Genomic DNA, 20,418 nt, shown 5'->3' with positions numbered 1-20,418 from the left:
AATAATACAGGACCAAACTGAGCAACCATAAAGCCTAACTAAAGAGTTAGGAATAAAAAAAAAGAAAATTATGGCAGAATTATGAAACTGTAGCTATTGAGGTGTCCGTTTGATACCTAAATCCTCAGTCATGTAGTGACTAAATTCTTCTTATACCTTTCACAAAAACATTGTGAAAGTTATTTACATCAACTTATTTATAAAGGTGATTTTTTTTTCTAATTCATAATGAGCAAAAGGAGAAATTCTACCTCACATTGAGATGTGAAGAGTAATACTTGGAGGTTAGGAGACTTTTAAGTGCCCAGTTTTATGGTGATGGTACAAACACAGCATGTTCAATTTCCAGTGGAATCTGACAGCACAGATAATTTTCTCAAAGAGTGTAACTTTAAAAAACAGTGATCAGATCATCAAAACAGATAGTAAACTAGCAAAAAGCAATTTGATGCTTTCCCTAGTTGTCTCAAACTGGTGAGAGAGAGCCCTCTCTCTTCTCTTATCTCACACGAAATCAGCACTGACAATGATATTTTTTTTCTTCCACGTTTCATCCTTTCAACCTCAAAATTCACATCGTTTCTTCTTCTGTTCATTTAAAACAGTTTTTCCTAACCATAGTTCAGGATTTCTGGCATTAGAACATGTGTACTTGGGTATGGGGTAGTTTATCAGAAGCTCACAATCTTATCAGCAATGTTTTATGTGAGGTAAATGTGGATTTTCCAGAAATATGTTTATAATTTAATGTTACACAATGCTCTATTTTTCTGTTGCTTTCTTATAGCTCACTCATAGACTTCTGACACTGCTATTTTACTTGAATTCAGGATAAAACACTACCAGATGATATTCCATGAAAGCTATTTACTATGCTGATTATCTATTCAGAATAGGTTTTCCAATAAACCTGGATGGAAAAACACAATCTGACAGTGCTTAATGAATTCATTCTCATGGGAATCACACATCATCCTGAGCTGCAGGCTCCCTTTTTTGGGCTCTTCCTCATCATCTATTTGATCTCAGTGGTGGACAACCTGGGTATGATCATCCTCACCAAGATGGACTCCAGGCTCCAAACACGCATGTACTTCCTCAAACACCTGGCTCTCACAGATCTGGGTTATTCAACAACTGTAGGACCAAAATTGTTAGTAAGTTTTAGTGTGGAAGAAAACACAATTTCTTATTATTTGTGTGCCACACAGGGAGCTTTCTACATTATGTTCATTGTTAGTGAGCTGTTCATTCTGCAGCAATGTCCTATGACTGCTACGTGGCCATCTGTAACCCTCTGCTCTACCCTGTCATCATGTCACAAAGCGTGTGTCATGTGCTGGTGGCAATTCCCTATCTCTACAGCAATTTGTTTCTCTCATAGTCACCATAAAGATTTTTAGTTCACTCTTCTGTAGCTATAATATTGTCAATAATTTCTACTGTGACTGTGTCCCCTTGTTATCTTTGCTCTTCTCAAATGCGCATGAAGTTGAATTGACAATTTTGATTTTCTGTGTTTTAAATTTGATTTCATCCCTTCTGATAGTTCTTGCGTCTTACCTGCTGATCCTGGTAGCCATCATCAGGATGAACTCAGCTGAGGGTAGGCACAAGGCTTTTTCCACCTGTGGGTCCCACCTGACAGTGGCCACAGTGTTCTATGGGACTTTGATATTTATGTACGTGCAACCTGAGTCCAGTCATTCCTTTGACACTGAGAAAGTGGCGTCTGTAAATCCCCATAGCTGAATCCCTTGATCTACAGCTTGAGGAACAAAGATGTAAAATATGCAGGACAAACAATGTGGAAAAAACTATGCAATCTTTTTTCTTAAAGTTTATTTATGGCACAGTCTCCATAAATTAGGTTATGGGCCTCAAAGAGAGGGAGAGAGAGAGAATCTTAAGCAGATCTTGTGCTGATTGTGGAGCCCAACACGGAGCCCAGTCTCATAACCCCAAGATCACGACCTGAGCCAAAAATCAAGAGTAGCATGTTTAACCAATTGAACCATCCAGGCACCCCTAGAAATGGAATTTTAAAATACCTGCTACAAATGTATCAAAACTGTAAAATACTTAAAGATAAATATGAAAAATACATGTACACAACATTAAGAAACATTGCTATAAGGCACTAAAGGAGGTGTAAATAAGTGAGAAATATACCATGCTTTTTTTCTAGAATATTCAATATTGTTAAAATATCAAACTTCCTCAAATGTACCTACAGATTCAATGAGACTCAAATAAAAATCCAAGCAGGCATTATTTTTGGTAGGAAATAGGAAGCTGAAACTAAAATATAGAAAGAAATGCAAAGACCTGGAATAGCTGAATTAACTTTAAAAGAGAAACACAGTTGTAATAAAAACACTACAGCAAAAACTAACTTGATCTCAAGCCCTATTCCAAAGCTACAGTTGTTAAAAGGGTGTGGCACTGGTATAAAAATTGACAAATAGATCAATGAAACAAAATTGATAGACCAGAAATGGGCCCACACATGTATGAACAAAAAATTTTTCACAAGGCAAAAGAAAAAGGTCATTTGTTGAAAAAGACTAAATCTTTCAACAAATGATGATAGACTAATTAGATGCATACATATAAAATATAGAATGTTGACCCATAACTCATATAAAGATTCACCAACAATGGATCCTAGATGTAAATGTAACACCTAAAAATTTAAAAATTTCAGGAGAAAACGTAGTAGAAAATATTCATGATCTCGGGTTCTGTAAGGATTTCTTAAATATAATATCCAGAGTAAAACCAATAAAAAAAATTTTTGATACATTGTATGACATCAAAATGATGTATTTTACTCTTCAAAAGATACTCTTAAGAACGTGCAAAACCAATTTATGTTCTGGAAGACAATAGTTTCAAGTAACATATTTCATAAAGTGCTTGTTCCACGATATACACAGACGTCTCAAAACTTGATAATAATAATAGACCTCCAGCATAGGCAAAACATTTGGAAAGTACTTCACCAAATAACACATAAAGATGGCAAATATGCACTTTAAAAGTTGCTCAGTATCATGGTCCACTAATGAAATCCACTTTAAAACCTCAATAAGATAACACTCTAAATCTATTAGAACACCTAGATGTTGTGACTATATGGAAGAACAGAAACTTTCATGCATTGTTGGTGGAAAAGTAAAATGGTATAAATATTTGAAAATAGTTGTTATAAGCATCAGTGTCTTAAAAATTAAACATGCATTTAACAGTATTTAGCCTTTTCACTCCCACTTATTTACTACAAATGACATCACATTTCCCTATAAGATTTGTATCCAAATGTCCATAGCAACTGTAAGAATACAGAACATAGCACTCCCAAATCTGCTGCTTTGGCATATAGATTACTTTGAGCCAAAGACACTGAAAACACAGGAAGTGCAAGAAGGGAACACTGAAATCCCCTTTTTTCTCTGAAAGCAGAAAATGAAATTACCATCTTAAAGATGCCCTCCTTATTCTAGAAGGAAAAAAAAATTCTCATCACCAGAGATGGAGACTCGAAGCCAAGAGAAACCTATACTAACAAAGCTTGTTAAAAATAACTGTTGGGGAACCTGGGTGGCTCAGTTTTTAAAGTCTGCCTTCGGCTCAGGTCATGATCCTGGGGTCCTGAGATTGAGCCTTGCATCCGAATCCAGCTGCCTGCTCCACAGGGAGCCTGTTTCTCCCTCTCCTGTTCCCCCTGCTTGTGCACTCTCTTGATCAAGTAAATAAATAGAACCTTAAAAAAATAACTCTTATTTGCCTTTAGTCTCCCCAAATATTTTAGTCACTTTTCTACAATTGCCACTCTTTGTTCAACCTCGCATATAAGCACTCAGGCTGAGCCAGTTCTTTGGGTCTTCATTCTTCTTGTGAGGACTCCCACATACATGTAAAAAATTACTAAATAAAATTTGTATGCTTTTGTCCTGTTAATGTCTTATGTCAGTTTAAATCTCAGGCCTAGGTGGAAACATTAAAGTGGTAAAGAAGGATATTTTCTTCCCCTTCACTTTTATTGAAGTTTTATTTGTGATGGCTCTAAACCAGAAACAAACCAATTGTTCATCCACTTGAGAATGGACTGTAGGATATCCAAGCACGTGAATGCCCCTCACAATGAAAAGTAATGAAGTATTGGTACATCCAAAAATGTGGATAATCTCAAAATAATTCTGTGGAGTAAAGGATGCCAGAACAAAAAAACTAAATAATTTATAATGACATTGCAAAAAAAAAAAAAAAACCTAAAAATTTGAAATCATCTATATTTATACAAAGCAGATCAAACAAGAATTCCCAGAAAGTGCAAGAAAAGAACATAAAATTATATACAACTTGGAAAAAAAAAATGAAACCATCCCAATAGGCAAATGATATGTTATCTAATAGAAAATCTCCACAAATCTGAAAAACAAAAGTCTAAAACAAAAATATGAGTTCAGCAAGGACACATGATACATGATTAATGAACAAATGTCATTCCATATGTACATATAGAAATGAATTTAAAAATAAAACATTCACAATCCCCCACATATACTGAAATATGTAGGTAGAAACAAGCAAATGATGTATAGGATCTGTATGCAGAAAAGTACAGAATAGTGATTAAAGAAATCAAAAAAGATCTGAACAAATTAATAGACATTGAGTTCATAGATTAAAAGACAATACATTAAAAATATCAATTCTTTATAAACCGATCTATAGATTTAATGCAAACCCAGCAAGACTTTAGTAAAGGCAACTTTATACTGAAATTTATGTGAAAGTTCAAGAAACTAGCAGAGATCAAACACATTTTAAAGTGTAGCATAAGAAGGAAGAAAATCTACTCCATGTTGAGATTTACTACATAGCCACAGTAATGGAGACCCCAAGACTTTGGTGGAGATACAAACACATAAATCAGCATCACAAAAATAGACAGAAATATACCTTTGGAAATAGTTCAACTTATTTTTCCAAAAGATGCAAAGATAATTCAACAAAAGGAGACTAGCCTTTAAAAAAAATGGTGTTGGGGTGCCTGGGTGGCTCAGTCAGTTGAGCAACCAATTCTTGATTTCAATTCAGGTCATGATCTCAGGGTTGTGAGATCAAGCCCCCTGACAGCCTCCGTGCTCAGCATGGAGTCTGCTTGAGAGTCTCTCTCTCTCTCTCTCTCCCTCTACCCCTGCCCCTGCTTGCACTCTCTAAATAAATAAATGAATGAATAAATAAATAAATAAAATCTTCTAAAAAAATATTGGTATTGTAATTGGGAGTACAGAGATGAAAAGAAACAGAAAAATAATGCTAGCCTAAACCTTATGCAAAGATTAAATAACAACTTAAATTAAAATGGCAAACTATAATACACTTAGATAAAAACGTAGGGGAAAGCCTATATTCAGTACCTTGGGCTAGTGAAGAGTTTATAGACATGACATCCAAAACATAATCTATAAAAGTAAATACTGGTAAACTGGACTTGATCCAAATGAAAACAACCTACCAATCACACTCTTGGTTACTTATCCTAAGGGAATGAAAAATAATATTCATGCGATCATCTTTAAGTGAATGCTTATAGATGTTTTACTCATAACAGTTGAACACTGGAAAGAACCCAAAGGCCTTTCAGTGAGTGAATGGTTAAACAAATTCTGTCATCAATATCATGGAATACAACTCAGCAACAATAAAGGAACAAATGATTTATATACAGAAAACACAAGTGAATCTCAAGAGAATTCTGTTGAATGAAAAAAATCCAATCTCAAAAGATTACAAATGGTATACTATTTATAAGACATCCTTTAAATGACAAAAAATATAGTGATGGAAACTTGATTAGTGATTACCAGGAGTTAAGAACCATGGCAGAGGTGGAATCAGTGGGTGTTGCTATAAGGGGGCAGCCGGATGAAACTCTGAGGCAAGGAAATAGATCTGTTTTGGAGGCGGGTGGTACACAGAGTAGAATCACTGAAATGGTGCAATATGCAATAAAAGGTAAAAACAAAAACAAAAATAAAAGAGAAGTGGTGAACAGATAGATGGAAACTCACAATGAAATGAGAAGTAACAGTAACTAATTTCTGTCCCTGAAGGGAAAGTGAAAACAACTTGAGTAACAAGTCAAGGTTGTAGCACCTCGTATTTTCATAATGTATTATTTTAATTCCCTAAAAACTTTAGAATAATGTGACAAGACAGTGTTTAAACTCTTCTACTCTGTGCCATTCATTTGAGGAGACCACCATGGAATTGCAGATTCTTGATGCCATGTCCTATAGATATGATATTTTAATCAAGAGTCCCATATGCTACAAAAGGAAAGTTAACCAAGAGTAAAAAATAGGGGGAAGAAAAGAAGGAAGGGAGGGGAAGGCAGGGAAGGGAGGGAGGGGGGAAATGGAGGGAGGAAGGGTGGAAGTCAGGAAGGAATTCAGGAAGGAAGTCAAAAAGAAAGAAATGAAAAAAAAAGTGAATGCAAATTTTCTCTGATAATTAAAGGACAACCTTCAGACATGTTGTTATGCTCTGAAATACTTTAGGGGTAATCAACAATTTGCTTGGAATCTCCTCAGGGAGAATCTCAAAAGGTGAAAAAAATCCATAAATTGTTCTCATTATGCCACGTAAGAAACACATGAGAGAGTCAAGACAGAGGCTTCATTGCAGGTAAAACGATAGACTATTTTATGAGCTATCTTATGTTACCAACATCAACAATGATCAAGTACATAAGCAACGTTCTGCTTTAATTCAATAGCAAAGCTCTAGCAAAAAGTTGCCATTTATGATTTAGTTTTTGGCTTTCTTTTTGTTTTGTTTTGTTTTGTTTTGCTTTGCTTTCTATTACTCCGTAATGCCTGAGCAAGAATAGGACACCTATCCTTTTCTTTTCTTTTTCTTTTAAAGATTTTATTTATTTATTTGACAGAGAGAGATACAGTGAAAGAGGGAACACAAGCAGGGGGAGAGGGAGAGGGAGAAACAGGCTTCCCGCTGAGCAGGGAGCCCAACACGGGCTCAATCCCAGGACCTGAGCCATCATGACCTGAGCGGAAGGCAGATACTTAACGACTGAGCCACCCAGGCGCCTGGACACCTATCCTTTTCTATTCACATTATTTTTTTGAGTATTTTCACCTGGATCAATAGACTAAATATTCAAAGACATCTTTGAAGCAACATCATGCTATTGCTTATAAACTATTCATTTTATATAGATAATTTTATCTTCAATGCAGGCCAAAATTGAGAGCAAATAAAGCATAACTAAAGAGAAACTCATTTTTAAAAATTGGTAAAATTAAGAAGCTGCCTCTATTCAGACTTGCGTTTTGATGTCCTTCCAAATTCTTAGTCATTTAGTCGCCCCAGGTTGTTTTTTGTGATGCTCTCAATATCATTTAAGATTTAATGATTATTTAAATAAAAATATAAATATGATTCATTCCAGATAGCTTGATGAGACCAAAAGGGATTTCCACCTCACACTGAGATGTGAAAAGCATTATTTGGATATTAGCAGACTTTTAAGTACCCAGTTTTATGGTAATGGTACGATGTTCAGTGTGTTCTTCAATTTTAAGTAGGATCCCACAAGAAGCAGATATAATTATCTCAAAGAATGTAGCTTTAAAAAAGAATAACAAGTGGTCTTCAACAAAGATGTTAAAATATGAAAGCAATTTGGTTCTTTCCCTAGAACTCTAAAGCTGAGAGGAAAATAAAAATACATGCTTATCTTTCCTTACCTTACAGGAAAATTGGAACTTACCAAGTATGATTTTTCTCAGCCTTTCATATTTGTGAAACAAAATGAAACAAACAAAAAACAAGGTTTATACCACTTCTTATAGCATTTGTTGAAGATATTTTTCTAAAATTACTACCTATGGATACACGTTTCCCTCTTTCTGATGTGAGAAAGGCACATGCATCAAGGCAGGGTAGGTGATCGGGTGGTCACAACATTAGAAGCAATAGTTTAAGTGAATTAAATGCAAATTTTATGTAATCACTTTTATATTTAATGTTATAAAATTGTATGTTTTTATTTTCTTGAAGGGCAGTCAGAGACTGCTGTGATAATGTAATGCAACTATATTATAATGTCCCTATTATCTCATAAGTTTATCATTATAACCTGTATCATTTCTATTTCTTTTTTTTAAGATTTTATTTATTTTATTATTTTAAAGATTTTATTTATTTTATTTGACAGAGAGAGAGAGACAGCAAGAGAGGGAACACAAGCAGGGGGAGTGGGAGAGGGAGAAACAGGCTTCCCGGGGAACAGGACTCTGGGATCACAACCTGAGCCAAAGGCAGATGCTTAATGACTGAGCCCCCCAGATGCCCCAAGATGTATTTATTTTAGAGAGCAAGGGTGAATTGCAGGAGAAGTAGAAGGAGGGAGAGAGAGAGAGAGAATCTTAAGCAGACTCCCCACTGAGCACAGAGCCCAATGCAGGGCTTGATCTCATGAGCCACCCAGGCGCCCCTATTTATTTATTTATTTTTGAGGGAAAGCACATGAGTGGGGGAAGAGCAGAGAGAGGGACAAGCAGACTGTGCACCGAACACGGAGCCTGACTCTGGGCTTGGTCCCACAACCCTGAGATCATGACCTGCGCCGAAACCAAGAGTCAGGTGATTTAACTGAATGACCCACCCAGATGCCCCTCTATTTATTTTTTCTTAAGAAAGGATTCATGCTTGCAATATTTTAAACTTAATAATTCTCTTACCTTAATCTGCCATCTAGTTCTTACTGGTATATTCTTAATCTGTATATTATTAGGAATAGTCAGATGCATTTTATTTGATAATAATATTTATCTGTGTTTTGTATTATAGTTTGGAGAAGTCCCTGTGGTCCTAAGGTGTAGAAGAATTTAATATCAAAGAATCCATGTATATCTCATCTTTAGTGTATTTTATTTCACCTCTATGGTATTGTATAACATAGTGACTTTATTCGGTTTTTAAAGGGAGTTTTTTTATGAATCTTTATCATATGAAAACAATGCCAGTGACTGCTCATTCACCCAGTTTTTTTTAAAGATTTTATTTATTTATTTGAAAGAGAGAGAGAGAGAGCTGGAGTGGGGGGAGGGGAAAATTAATGTTTACAAAAAGTTATATCAAAATAAACTTATAGTGGCATTTTGTTAAAATAGTTAAGAAAATTAGAAGATAAAGAATTGAAGGAATAGGGCGCCTGGGTGGCTCAGTTGGTTAAGCGACTGCCTTCAGCTCAGGTGATGATCCTGGAGTCCCAGGATCGAGTCCCACATCGGGCTCCCTGCTCAGCAGGGAGTCTGCTTCTCCCTTTGACCCTCTTCCCTCTCATGCTTTCTATCTCTCATTCTCTCTCTCTCTCAAATAAATAAATAAAATCTTAAAAAAAAAAAAAAAGAATTGAAGGAATAGCACCTTGATGGTTTGATTTAGTTACAGAGAAGGGGTCAGGACAGTTGCCTGCATTATGTCGCATTCCATCTTACTTGACCTATTCCTATTCATCATCATAGCCTAGACAAAGAAGATTCATCACAATCCAGAGGATTTACATACAAATATGTAAAGAATTTTTGAGCTAAGTTATGGTCTGTTTGAGCTAAGTTATGGTCACCACTTACAAAAACAAAACAAAAAGCCACGACGTAGGCACACAATCATCTGATCTTCATTCATGCCTCTCAACAGCGCTATGTAAGGAAGTATTGTTTTGTATATGAGAATAAAGAGTTTTAGATACGTTAAATTATTGGCCCAAAGTGACCCTCATATATGTCATAAATAGAGGTTTAACACAGACTATATCTATATAAATATATCTCATATATTTATGAAATAAAGATAATTCTCAACTGCAATCTTACAGTTTTCTTATTTATTCACTTGTCCAATATCTGTCAAGGGTGTCAGCTGTTTCAGCCTGTATCACCTGTGGGTGTAAAGATTTTATAGGACTATGTGTTGAAGTAGTGGTTTCTGTATATTTTTCGAATTTGTGGTTTTAAATTTTTATTTGTAATCATTATGTAATTGTACAATATAATTTATTATATATTGACATGTACTAAGTCATATTATTAAGTGCAATTTATAAATGTCACTGTGTAATTGCAATTATATAAATGATGAATAGAAAACTTTATTTTTAATAGAAAATTTTAAAATATAGCACAATAGAGTTGATATGTTACACCCAAATTTTAACATAGTTCTGATTTTTTAAATTTTTCCTATATATATCTATGTCTATATTTATATATCTATATGTGTCTGTACCGACCTATGTATCTATTTCTCCCTCCCTCTCTCCCTCTCTATTATTTATCTGTCACTATCATCTTGGTTTCTCAAACTTGGCACTATTGATATTTTGGACTGGATATTGGGTCTTGTAGGATGTTTAGAAACGTAACTGACCTTTAACCATCATTAGCCAGTAGAACCCCACCTTCCAGTTGTGTCAACCAAAATGTCTTCTAGACATTGATAAAATGTTATCTGGTTAGCAAAATCACCTTCAGGTGAGAAGTATTGACTATCTGTGTTTATGTAGATTCATCTTTGTGGGAGATGGGTTTATTTTCAAACATCTGAAATTGGAAAGTTTGGATGTATTTTATTTGTACTAGTTTTGCATGCTAAAAATCACTCAGGTGATAATGCATGAAATTTTTGACAATGCTGATATCTCTATCCAGAATAGGTTTCCTGATAAGCCTGCATGGAAACTCAAAATCTAACAGTGCTCAATGAATTCATTCTCATGGGGATCACAGACAAACCTGAGCTGCGGGCTCCATTGTTTGGACTGTTCCTCATCATCTATTTGATCTCAGTGGTGGGCAACCTGGGCATGATCATCCTCACCAAGGTGGACTCCAGGCTACAAACACCCATGTACTTCTTCCTCAGACACCTGGCTTTCACTGATCTTGGTTATTCAACAACCGTGGGACCCAAAATGTTAGTAAATTTTGTTGTGGATCAAAATACAATTTCCCATTATTTTTGTGCTATCCAACTAGCTTTCTTTCTTCTGTTCATTGTTAGTGAACTTTTTATTCTAACAGCAATGTCCTATGACCGTTACGTGGCCATCTGTAACCCTCTGCTCTACCCTCTCATCATGTCACAAAGGGTGTGTCACGTGCTGGTGGCAATTCCCTACCTCTACAGCACATTTGTTTCTCTCATAGTCACCATAAAGATTTTTAGTTTATCCTTCTGTGGCTACAATGTCATCAGTCATTTCTACTGTGACTGTGTCCCCTTGTTATCTTTGCTTTGCTCAAATACACATGAAATTGAATTGATTATTCTGATCTTAGCTGGTTTTGATTTGATTTCTTCCCTTCTGGTAGTTCTTGTGTCTTACCTGCTGATCCTGGTAGCCATCATCAGGATGAACTCAGCTGAGGGTAGGCACAAGGCTTTTTCCACCTGTGGGTCCCACCTGACAGTGGCCACAGTGTTCTACGGGACTTTGATATTTATGTACGTGCAACCTGAGTCCAGTCATTCCTTTGACACTGAGAAAGTGGCGTCTGTATTTTACACCCTCATTATCCCCATGCTGAATCCCTTGATCTATAGCTTGAGGAACAAAGATGTAAAATATGCAAGGCAAAAGATGTGGAAAAAAATATGTAGTATTTTTTCTTAAAATTCACTGTCTAATATGACTCCTATAAACTGAGTTATGGACTTTAAATTTTGTTCTATGTGCCTCCAAATAAAATAGCAAATACAACTGAGTTCAACATATATTATCTATTTATAGATTATTTTACACACACTAGGCACTTCTGACTGCTGTAAATTGATTTGTGAACAAAATAGTAAAAAATTTACCTTCCTAAAAAAAATTGGTTCTTTCAGAGAGAAAGGTGGATTGTATATATTAATGAAGTAAATACTATAGTACAGTAGAATGTGTTAGATGGGTGTACACACACACACACACACAAAGCTGTCAAGGATTCTGTTTTTCTCACCTATTAGAATAAAATTGCAGTCCCTGTGTATGTGTGTGTGTTTATGTGTGCGTGTGTGTATATGTCTGTGTGCATGTGTAAGTCCTTTCCTTCTGTTTCAGCCTTCATACTCTTCCCTGGTATGTTGTAGAATTATAGTTAATACTGGTTATTTCTGTGATACCTAATGATTTGAAGTACTCATATTAGTTTGTTCAGACACCCTTATTACAAGCATTGGGATCCCATTTTTTTCCTCATCAATGTATGAGTCTGTTGGCCGAACATACTTTGTAATCCAACAATCTGGTTTGTCTCAAAAAGTCCATGTTGTTGATATCAGAAGATGTTCAAATTAAGGTAATATTTTGAGAGCTCCTCAGTTTGTGCTTTTTCCTCAATGGTTGTTCTTTCTTTTATTTTTTTAAGATTTATTTATTTATTTGGGGGTGAGGGTCAGAGAGAGAGAATCTTCAAGCAGACTCCACGCTTAGTGTGGAGCCAGATGTGGGGCTCGATCCCGCGAACCATGAGATCATGACTGAGCCAAAATCAAGTGTCCAATGCTTAACCAAGGAGCCCCTGTTCTTTCTTAATAACTGGCTCTTTGGTTTAGAATATTGTACATTTCCTTATCTTTTTTAAAAAGAGTAATTATCCATGTTTAAAAAGTATGCCCCAGTTGTTTGGGTATCCTAGCGTAAGAAGACTATTCTGCAGTGCATTAATTGCATTGCCTCTCTTTCCTCAGATTGATCTTTCCCAATGTTTATCAATATTGATTGTGTACTATATTTTAATTTGCTGTCATCATTTAACTACATTGATTCATTGTTCTACTTGTGGGAAGCCTACTTGGGTCATTTGTACTATGCCACATTTCTAAGGTGAATGAGGATTGATAGATGGCAAAGACATACTGATCTTGCCTTTTATGCATAATTGCTTTACATCACTCCACGTTTTCCCATGTACTTATTTTTATTTTTTATTTCCCTTTTGCTTATTTTTATTCTTCTTAATAGTTCTGGGATTTTACTGAAGTTATTAGTTTATAATATTTGCTTTGTTCACCATTATGCAATAAAATTCTCTGCTTAACCAATGACCATTTAATAAAAAGAATTCATTGGAATAATGAATCTTGGTTGCAAAGCAACCAAGATTCCCTTCAGCAGGTATATGGGTAGTATGCCAGGACACATGCAGACAATGGAATAATATTCAGTACTAAAAAAAAAGGAGCTACCAAGCCATGAAAAGATATGGTGCCACATTAAGTGAATGGATGCTGTAAGATTCCAACCCTACAACACTCCGAAAAAGGCAAAACTACGGAGACAGTACAAAGATCAATGGCTGACAGGAGTTAGAGCAGAGGAAGGGATGAATAGAGGAGCAAAGAAAAATTTTAGGGCAGTAAAAATACTTTGTATGAAACGATAATGGTAGAGACAAATCATTATATATTTGTCCAAAGCAATAGAAAGTGAAACCCCAAGGGGGAACCCTGACGTAAATGATGGAGTTTCAGTGAAAATGATGTAACAGTGTAGGTTCATCGATTGTAACAAATGTACCACTCTAGTGGGGGTTGTGGATAATGGGATGGGAGGCTATGCATTTGTGGGGGCAAGGAATGTATGGGAAATCTCTGTACCTTCTTCTTAAGTTGGCAGTGAACCTAAAACTTCTCTAAAAAATAAAGTCTCAAAATAGAAAAAAAAATACTGCCTGAACAGTTTCATGTGAAGATAAATATTATCAAGCTGTTGATGTACTTGAAAAGAATCTTGGTGATTGTCATAAAGACTACTGGGTAATAATATCTCATCTTTGGGTACTATATGACAGGCATCCTTCACATCTGGATTAATTTTCCTCACAACAGCTGTCTGAGATAGTCTATTAAAACTTTTATTTTTTATATTATAAAATGTTGATTCAGAGAGGTTAAGTAAATTGTCAGAATACACACCAGTGCATTAGGTGTTAGGTTCAAAGCCAGGTGATCTAGTTCATAGTCGAGACTTCATGCCTTAAGAAGTACCCTATATTGTCTCTTACTGTCATTTTTATGCTTCACCAATGTCATCCCAGAGATGACAGAGAGTAACATTTCACTTTGGCAGATGTTAGATTAGAAGAGGAGGAACAGCAAAGAAATTCATAAAATAGTGAAAGCCATGTGTGCATAGAAAAAGAATTCAAGGGGCACCTGGGTGGTTCAGTTGGCTAAGCATCTGCCTTCAGCTCAGGTCATGATCCTGGAGTCCTGGGACCGAGCCCCAGGTTGGGCTTCCTGCTCAGTGGGGACTCTGCTTCTCCCTACTGCTCCTGAGCTCTCCCTCTCTCTCAAATAAATAAATAAGATCTTTAAAAAGAAAAAGAAGAAGAATTCAAGAAACATAAGATTAGTCAATTAAAAATAAACTCACTCACAGTAATTAACAAATCAGGCATTATATATGAGCAATTTTGCTCAAATAGAAAGCCACAGCAAAGTGAATGCAGGACAAAGCCTTAGTAAATCTGTAATAAATCAGAGGAGGGACAAGAATTATCATTAAGTTGTCAGAAACATCCTGAAAAGAAACAAACAAGGAGGTTTCTATTTTAAGAAATGATTTTTGTTCTAAGATGTTTAGCTGCCTTTGAGAAATGAAGGGTAAGGAGAAGAAGCATAATTCCAAAAAATGCTAAGTCTATTGCAAATGATTTGTAGTAGGAATTCTACCAGGGGCAGTATGAAAGATATTCTTTCCCAAAGAAAAGAGAGGCCTGTAGGGAAATATTTATTCTCTATCATCTTCTGCTCCTTAGACTTTGCAGAAATTTCACCTCAGCTTCAGTCATTGGGGAAATCAACTTAAAGGCAAAAGAATATATTGACTCTGATACTGTTGTGCTATGGAGCTAGTGAAAGCCATGAAGCTCAACAGTCCATCACTTTTTTTAAATGAAACTCTCTATCTTGAGCCAATATTTGTGGAGTGACCCATTACATGCATGGGAAAAACATTCCTAAATGACACAATGGGGAAAGGCTGACCATCACATACAGTTGTGAAGGGTGGCCACCATGCTATTTTAGAGTGTGCCATTCATATACACTAAGATGTGAAAAACATTTCCCCAAAGAAATACAATATATTGAAGATGGTCCTGATTCATGTAAGCATCAAATGGCTGCCCACTAGTGATTACACAGATAAAAAGAATAAGGTATAACTCTATCAACCTCGTCTCATAAAAAAAAACTTTATTAATCAACCTACACAAGTTATCATTGAAAGAGCTCCTGAAAATATGAGAGAGAGATTACTAATTGAGAAGCTTGAGTATGAAAGTTAAATGCTATTATATTTAGAATAAGTAATGATATGTGATTCATTAGATATTTAATGACCCCACAATAGTCATAATATTCCCAGGTGTCAAACTGCATCTGTATATGATTTCTTAACTGGAGAAGGGCACCATTGGGAAAGAAGGATATGGGAAATAACTGATACCACGTATATCTCAGAATATCCCGGAGAAAGAGGAACCACTGGAGAGCTGAATAGGAATGAGGTAGAGAAGCCTCAGAAGCCTCAGAAGTCATATTACAGGAGGAACTCTATTCGAATTTCTGGTATGTGTGAGTGACACATTCTGGAACTATGAGGGCATGCCTTCCCATTCCTTCCTGTGTCATATCTGAGCAGAAGTTCATATTACATTTACAGTCAATCTTACCTTTATTGTCTCCTTGATGATAAGGATTAAAATATTTTGTATGATATTCTTTAAATGTCAACAAACTTACATGACAGAATGCATGAAATAATAGCAAATATATGGTCAGAGGGATCTGCCTATTTATATAATTCATAGCTCAATATATTGATTTATAACTCAATAAAAGAAATAGGTCAACCATAGAGTAGACAAAAGAAAAATTCAGTTTTTATTCTGTCATAGAAAATGTTGGCATTTTTAAAACTTACCTCTCCATAGAATTTTTCCTCAGCCATCACAGTGCACATTGATTCCATAGAAATTATAAACTTATTTTCAAAAAAGTGATTTAGAAATAGAACAATACAAAGATATCTTTCAAGGCTTTATTTTTTATGAAGTCATCAAACTTCACATTTTTTGTCTAGCCATAAAGAACTTAATACCTATTAAATAAATATGGTTTCTGTCTTTTGCAGGGTGGATTATATAGATTAACCTCCTGATTTCAGATCTATAACAGTCACATAAATTGATTTTTTTCCTGTTACTAATTTTATTTTTATAGCAGTTTTATTGAGATGTAATTTAGAAGCCACACAACATACTCATTATAAGTGTACAATTCAATGATTATAGTATATTCACAGAATTGTACAGCCAATACCACAATCAATTTTAGGGCATTTTCATTATCCCAGAAAGAGGCTTTGTGCCTCTTAGTAGTTAGTCTTCATTTACTGTCAACACCTCCAAACCCCAGCCTCAAGCAACAACAATCTTTTTCCTGCCCCTATGATTTCAGCCATTGGGGATTTCATATAAGTGTACTTATACAATATTTGTACTTTTGTGTCTGGTGTTTTTTACAGATCTGAAACTTGAACATTTTATATCATAATACTGGGTTTTACATTATATTGCCTGTTTAATTGACTTTCTCTGACAGTGCTCTAGCAGGAGAAGGAGGGAACTGCCTTATGACTGTCAGATGGAAAAATAAGTCCAGATTCCCCCGTTGGTCTCTGGTAACACCTCTGGTTTTCAGCAGCTCTTTCAACGACAAGCTGTAAGGGTTGATTCATGAAGTTTCTTTTTATGGGGTTGATAGACATTCCTGAGTTGTACCTTGTTCCTTTTATTTGCCTAATCCCTGAGGTCAGCAGCCTTGAGATATTTACATGAATCAGGACAATACTCAATATATTGTACTGGCATACTTTGGACATATCGCAGATTAACTTCCACTGCCACAACAAAGCCAGTATCACACTAAAGTCAGTGAAATGAATCCCCCAGTGCCTATAAAAGTTGTGTTTACACTACACTGTATTCTATTATGTGATGGCTTTATGTCTAAAAAACCATGTACATAACTTAATTTTTAAAAATACTTTATTGGGGCGCCTGGGTGGCTCAGTCCGTTACACCTCTGCCTTTGGCTCAGGTCATGATCCCAGGGTCATGGGATCAAGTCCCACATTGCATTCCCTGCTCAGCAGAGAGCCTGCTTCTCCCTCTCTCTCTGCTGCTTCCCCTACTTATGCTTGCTCTCTCTCTCTAGCTCTGTCAAATAAATAAATAAAATCTTAAAAATATATATATTTTATTGATAAAAATGCTAACCGTGATCTGATGGAGCTCTGAGCTTCCAGAGAGTCATAATCCTTTTGCTGGTGGAAGGTGTCACCTCCATGTTGCTGGCTGCTGATGGGGCAGTGGTTGCTGAAGGCTGGGGTGACTGAGGCAATTTCTTAAAATAAGACAATGAAATCTGCTGCATTGATGGATTCTTCCTTTCACAAATAAGTTTCTCTGTAGCATGCAATTCTTTTTGATAGCATTTTTCCCACAGTAGAACTACTTTAAAATTTGCATCAATCCTCTCAAACCCTGTACTTCTTTTATCAAATTAGTTTATGTACTATTTTAAATCCATTGTTGTTCTTTCAACAATCTTCACAGCGTCTTTACCAGGAGTAGTGTCCATCTCACAAGAACCTCTTTCTTTGTTAATCCAGAAGAGACAAGTCCATCCCATACTGGAGGCTGGGGGAGTTCTAGAATAAGGCAGGTAGAACAGGGAAATGCTGACCTGACACCTTGTTCCCAGCCCTTCCTCCTCCTGTAGTTCCCCAACATTTCCCTATTCTACCTGCCTCACATCCATTCAAGTTTTATTATGAGATTGCAGCAGTTCAAATATAATAATAATGAAAAATTTGAAATATTGTGAGGATTACCAAAATGTGACAAAATGAGCAAATGTTATTGGAAAAATGGTGCAATACACAATTGCTCAATGCAGGGTTGCCACAAACCTTTGATTTGTAAAAAAAAAAAATGGTATCTGTGAAGTATAATCAAGTGAAATATAATAAAATGAGTTATGCATGTCTTCTGTATATATATTGACAGCATGCCTTATTAATAATATTAGAGTTATGATATTGTTGTTGGAAATAATTTTATGGCACTAGCTTCCTATCTCTCCTGATTGATTATTATAAATATTTGAAATCAATTCATATCCATATCATGTACATTCCAAAATCTCTTTGTAAATACAATCATTTTACAATTGTAAATTTGTACAATTTTATCACAGGAATATCTGAAACTGTTTTTTCCTGTTTATTTATTTTTTTAAATATTTATTTATTTGAGAGAGACAGAGATAGTGAGAGAGAGCACAAGCAGACAGAGGGAGAGGGAGAAGCAGACTCCCCGCGGAGCAGGGAGCCTGACATGGGGCTGGATCCCAGGACCGTGGGATCATGACCTGAGCCGAAGGCAGACGCTTAACTAACTGAGCCACCCAGGCACCCAGTTTTTTTCCTGTTTATAGAGATTTTTGTTAAGCAGTTGAATATGCTTAGCTTATCAGTTATAAACTAGCAACAAAAAATCACTTGAATATTTCTTCAATTGACTCAGGGGCTTTGAGGATCCCAGACGGCAACTACTAACCTTAACAATATTAGAACTCAAAAATACAGAAAAATTATACTTCATTCAATTTAATTTAATGTTAATGCAAATATCTTTCCCTCAGATTTGTTTTTGTTTGTTAATAGTAAAAGTTGACATTATTAAATGAAGGAAAGTTATCAAATCACTGAGTACTCGCAGAACTAAACCAGTAAGAATGTGTTAGCTTACATAGTCTGATTTTTAAGTGTATTCAATGGAATTTTTGTAAATGATAAGTTTCAACCATGTTTTGGCATTTTTTGGTTTTAAATCTTGAATGAAGAGGAAGAGGATGCTTGAAAAGAGAGAAGGCTTTGGAGCGCCTGGGTGGCTCAGTCGGTTAAGCGTCTACCATCGGCTCAGGTCATGATCCCAGGGTCCTGGCATCAAGCCCCACCTTGGGCTCTCTGCTCAATGGGAAGCCTGCTTCTCCCTCTCCCACTCCCCCCTGCTTGTGTTCCCTCTCTCGCTGTGTCTCTCTCTGTCAAATAAATAAATAAAAAGAGAAGTTTTCAAATTTTACTAGAAAATTGCTCTTTAAGTGATCCTACACACAGAACTAGAACAGAAACATCTGAAAGGGAAATCTTGAGGCTCCTGTTATAATCTCAAAAGTACTCATAGGGCAACCACCCTCCCTCTTCAGAGAGTTATATGTTATATATATATATATATATATCAATGATCGTATTTAAACTTGCCTTAGGTCAAGGTGTGCTTTTGATCTTACCATACATTTTGATGGATCATAGAGACACAGGGCTGGCTGCTCTGATCTATGATTCTCAAAAGTTACCTTCCTTCTCTTCTCTTTAAACACATTTACCTACTATTTGAACATTTCAGTGGCTCCCTGTTTTCTGACAAAATTCCTGCAGCAGGTTGTGAGTCTGTATGCTATATGCCCAAAGCTGATCACTGACATCCTTGAATTCACAGTCTCCTGTCTTAGAAGGCTGCCGCGTTCTCTATGCCACAGCTGTGCCTTTAAAAAGCATGGATTCCTTGGAGTCTAAAAGCCCAAATGTGAATGCTGGGTCTCACACTTGCTGAATCAAAAGACAATTTATTCCGCTTACGTTATCCCTCAGTTTCCTCAGCAATAAGAAGGTGAAAACAATATCATCTGTTGAATCTATCATTCTAGGATTTAAAAAGGCAATGGATTAAAATAACATTTTGGAGTAAAAGACTTTTTAAATTGACAATTTTTAGATTTCTTACTCTTAATTTTAAAAGACTGAACATTTAGGAAACCACCCAAAGTAAGATTTAAGAACGTCAAATTAAATCTGAAGATTTGACACACCATTTTAATAAAAGAGGAAAAATATTGTCATGATTTTCACTTCAAATTTGATGATTTTGTAAATTGGTTTTGTCCTCTTTGAGGAGAATTGTTTTTAATTTGTTAACAAATTAGTCCACCTTTACAACATATCACAATGAAATATTGCCCCCTAAAATGTAGGGATTATGAAGTCATTTTTAGCGGTAAATAATTAGGAACTCTTCAAACATCCATATGGGCACCAGATAAGCACAAATTATAGGGATAACTAATACGAAAAATTAAATTGTCAGTATTCATAGACGTGGAATGCATAGTAACATGGAAATGTACATTTGAAATTGAAATCAAGGGAACCTGGGTGGCTCAGATGGTTAAGCGTCTGCCCTCAGCTCAGGTCATGATCTC

At 35.7% G+C, this 20,418-nt stretch overlaps 1 protein-coding gene and 1 pseudogene across 1 annotated transcript; both read left to right on the top strand.

Moving 5' to 3' along the window:
- Window positions 1-914: 914 nt before the first annotated feature.
- LOC114215389 (olfactory receptor 8K3-like) lies at window positions 915-1,838 on the top strand (annotated as a pseudogene).
- Window positions 1,839-10,771: 8,933 nt separating this feature from the next.
- On the top strand, window positions 10,772-11,713 carry LOC114215338 (olfactory receptor 8K3-like). The gene has a single exon (XM_028111293.1). It carries the CDS (start codon window positions 10,772-10,774, stop codon window positions 11,711-11,713), a length of 942 nt encoding a protein of 313 aa, XP_027967094.1.
- Window positions 11,714-20,418: the final 8,705 nt, after the last annotated feature.

This window comes from Eumetopias jubatus, unplaced genomic scaffold (assembly GCF_037043125.1).
Source record: "Eumetopias jubatus isolate StellerSeaLion01/CBP00866 unplaced genomic scaffold, mEumJub1_p1.0 scaffold_13, whole genome shotgun sequence".
NCBI lineage: Eukaryota > Metazoa > Chordata > Mammalia > Carnivora > Otariidae > Eumetopias > Eumetopias jubatus.
This window is presented reverse-complemented; position numbering and strand designations above follow the sequence as displayed.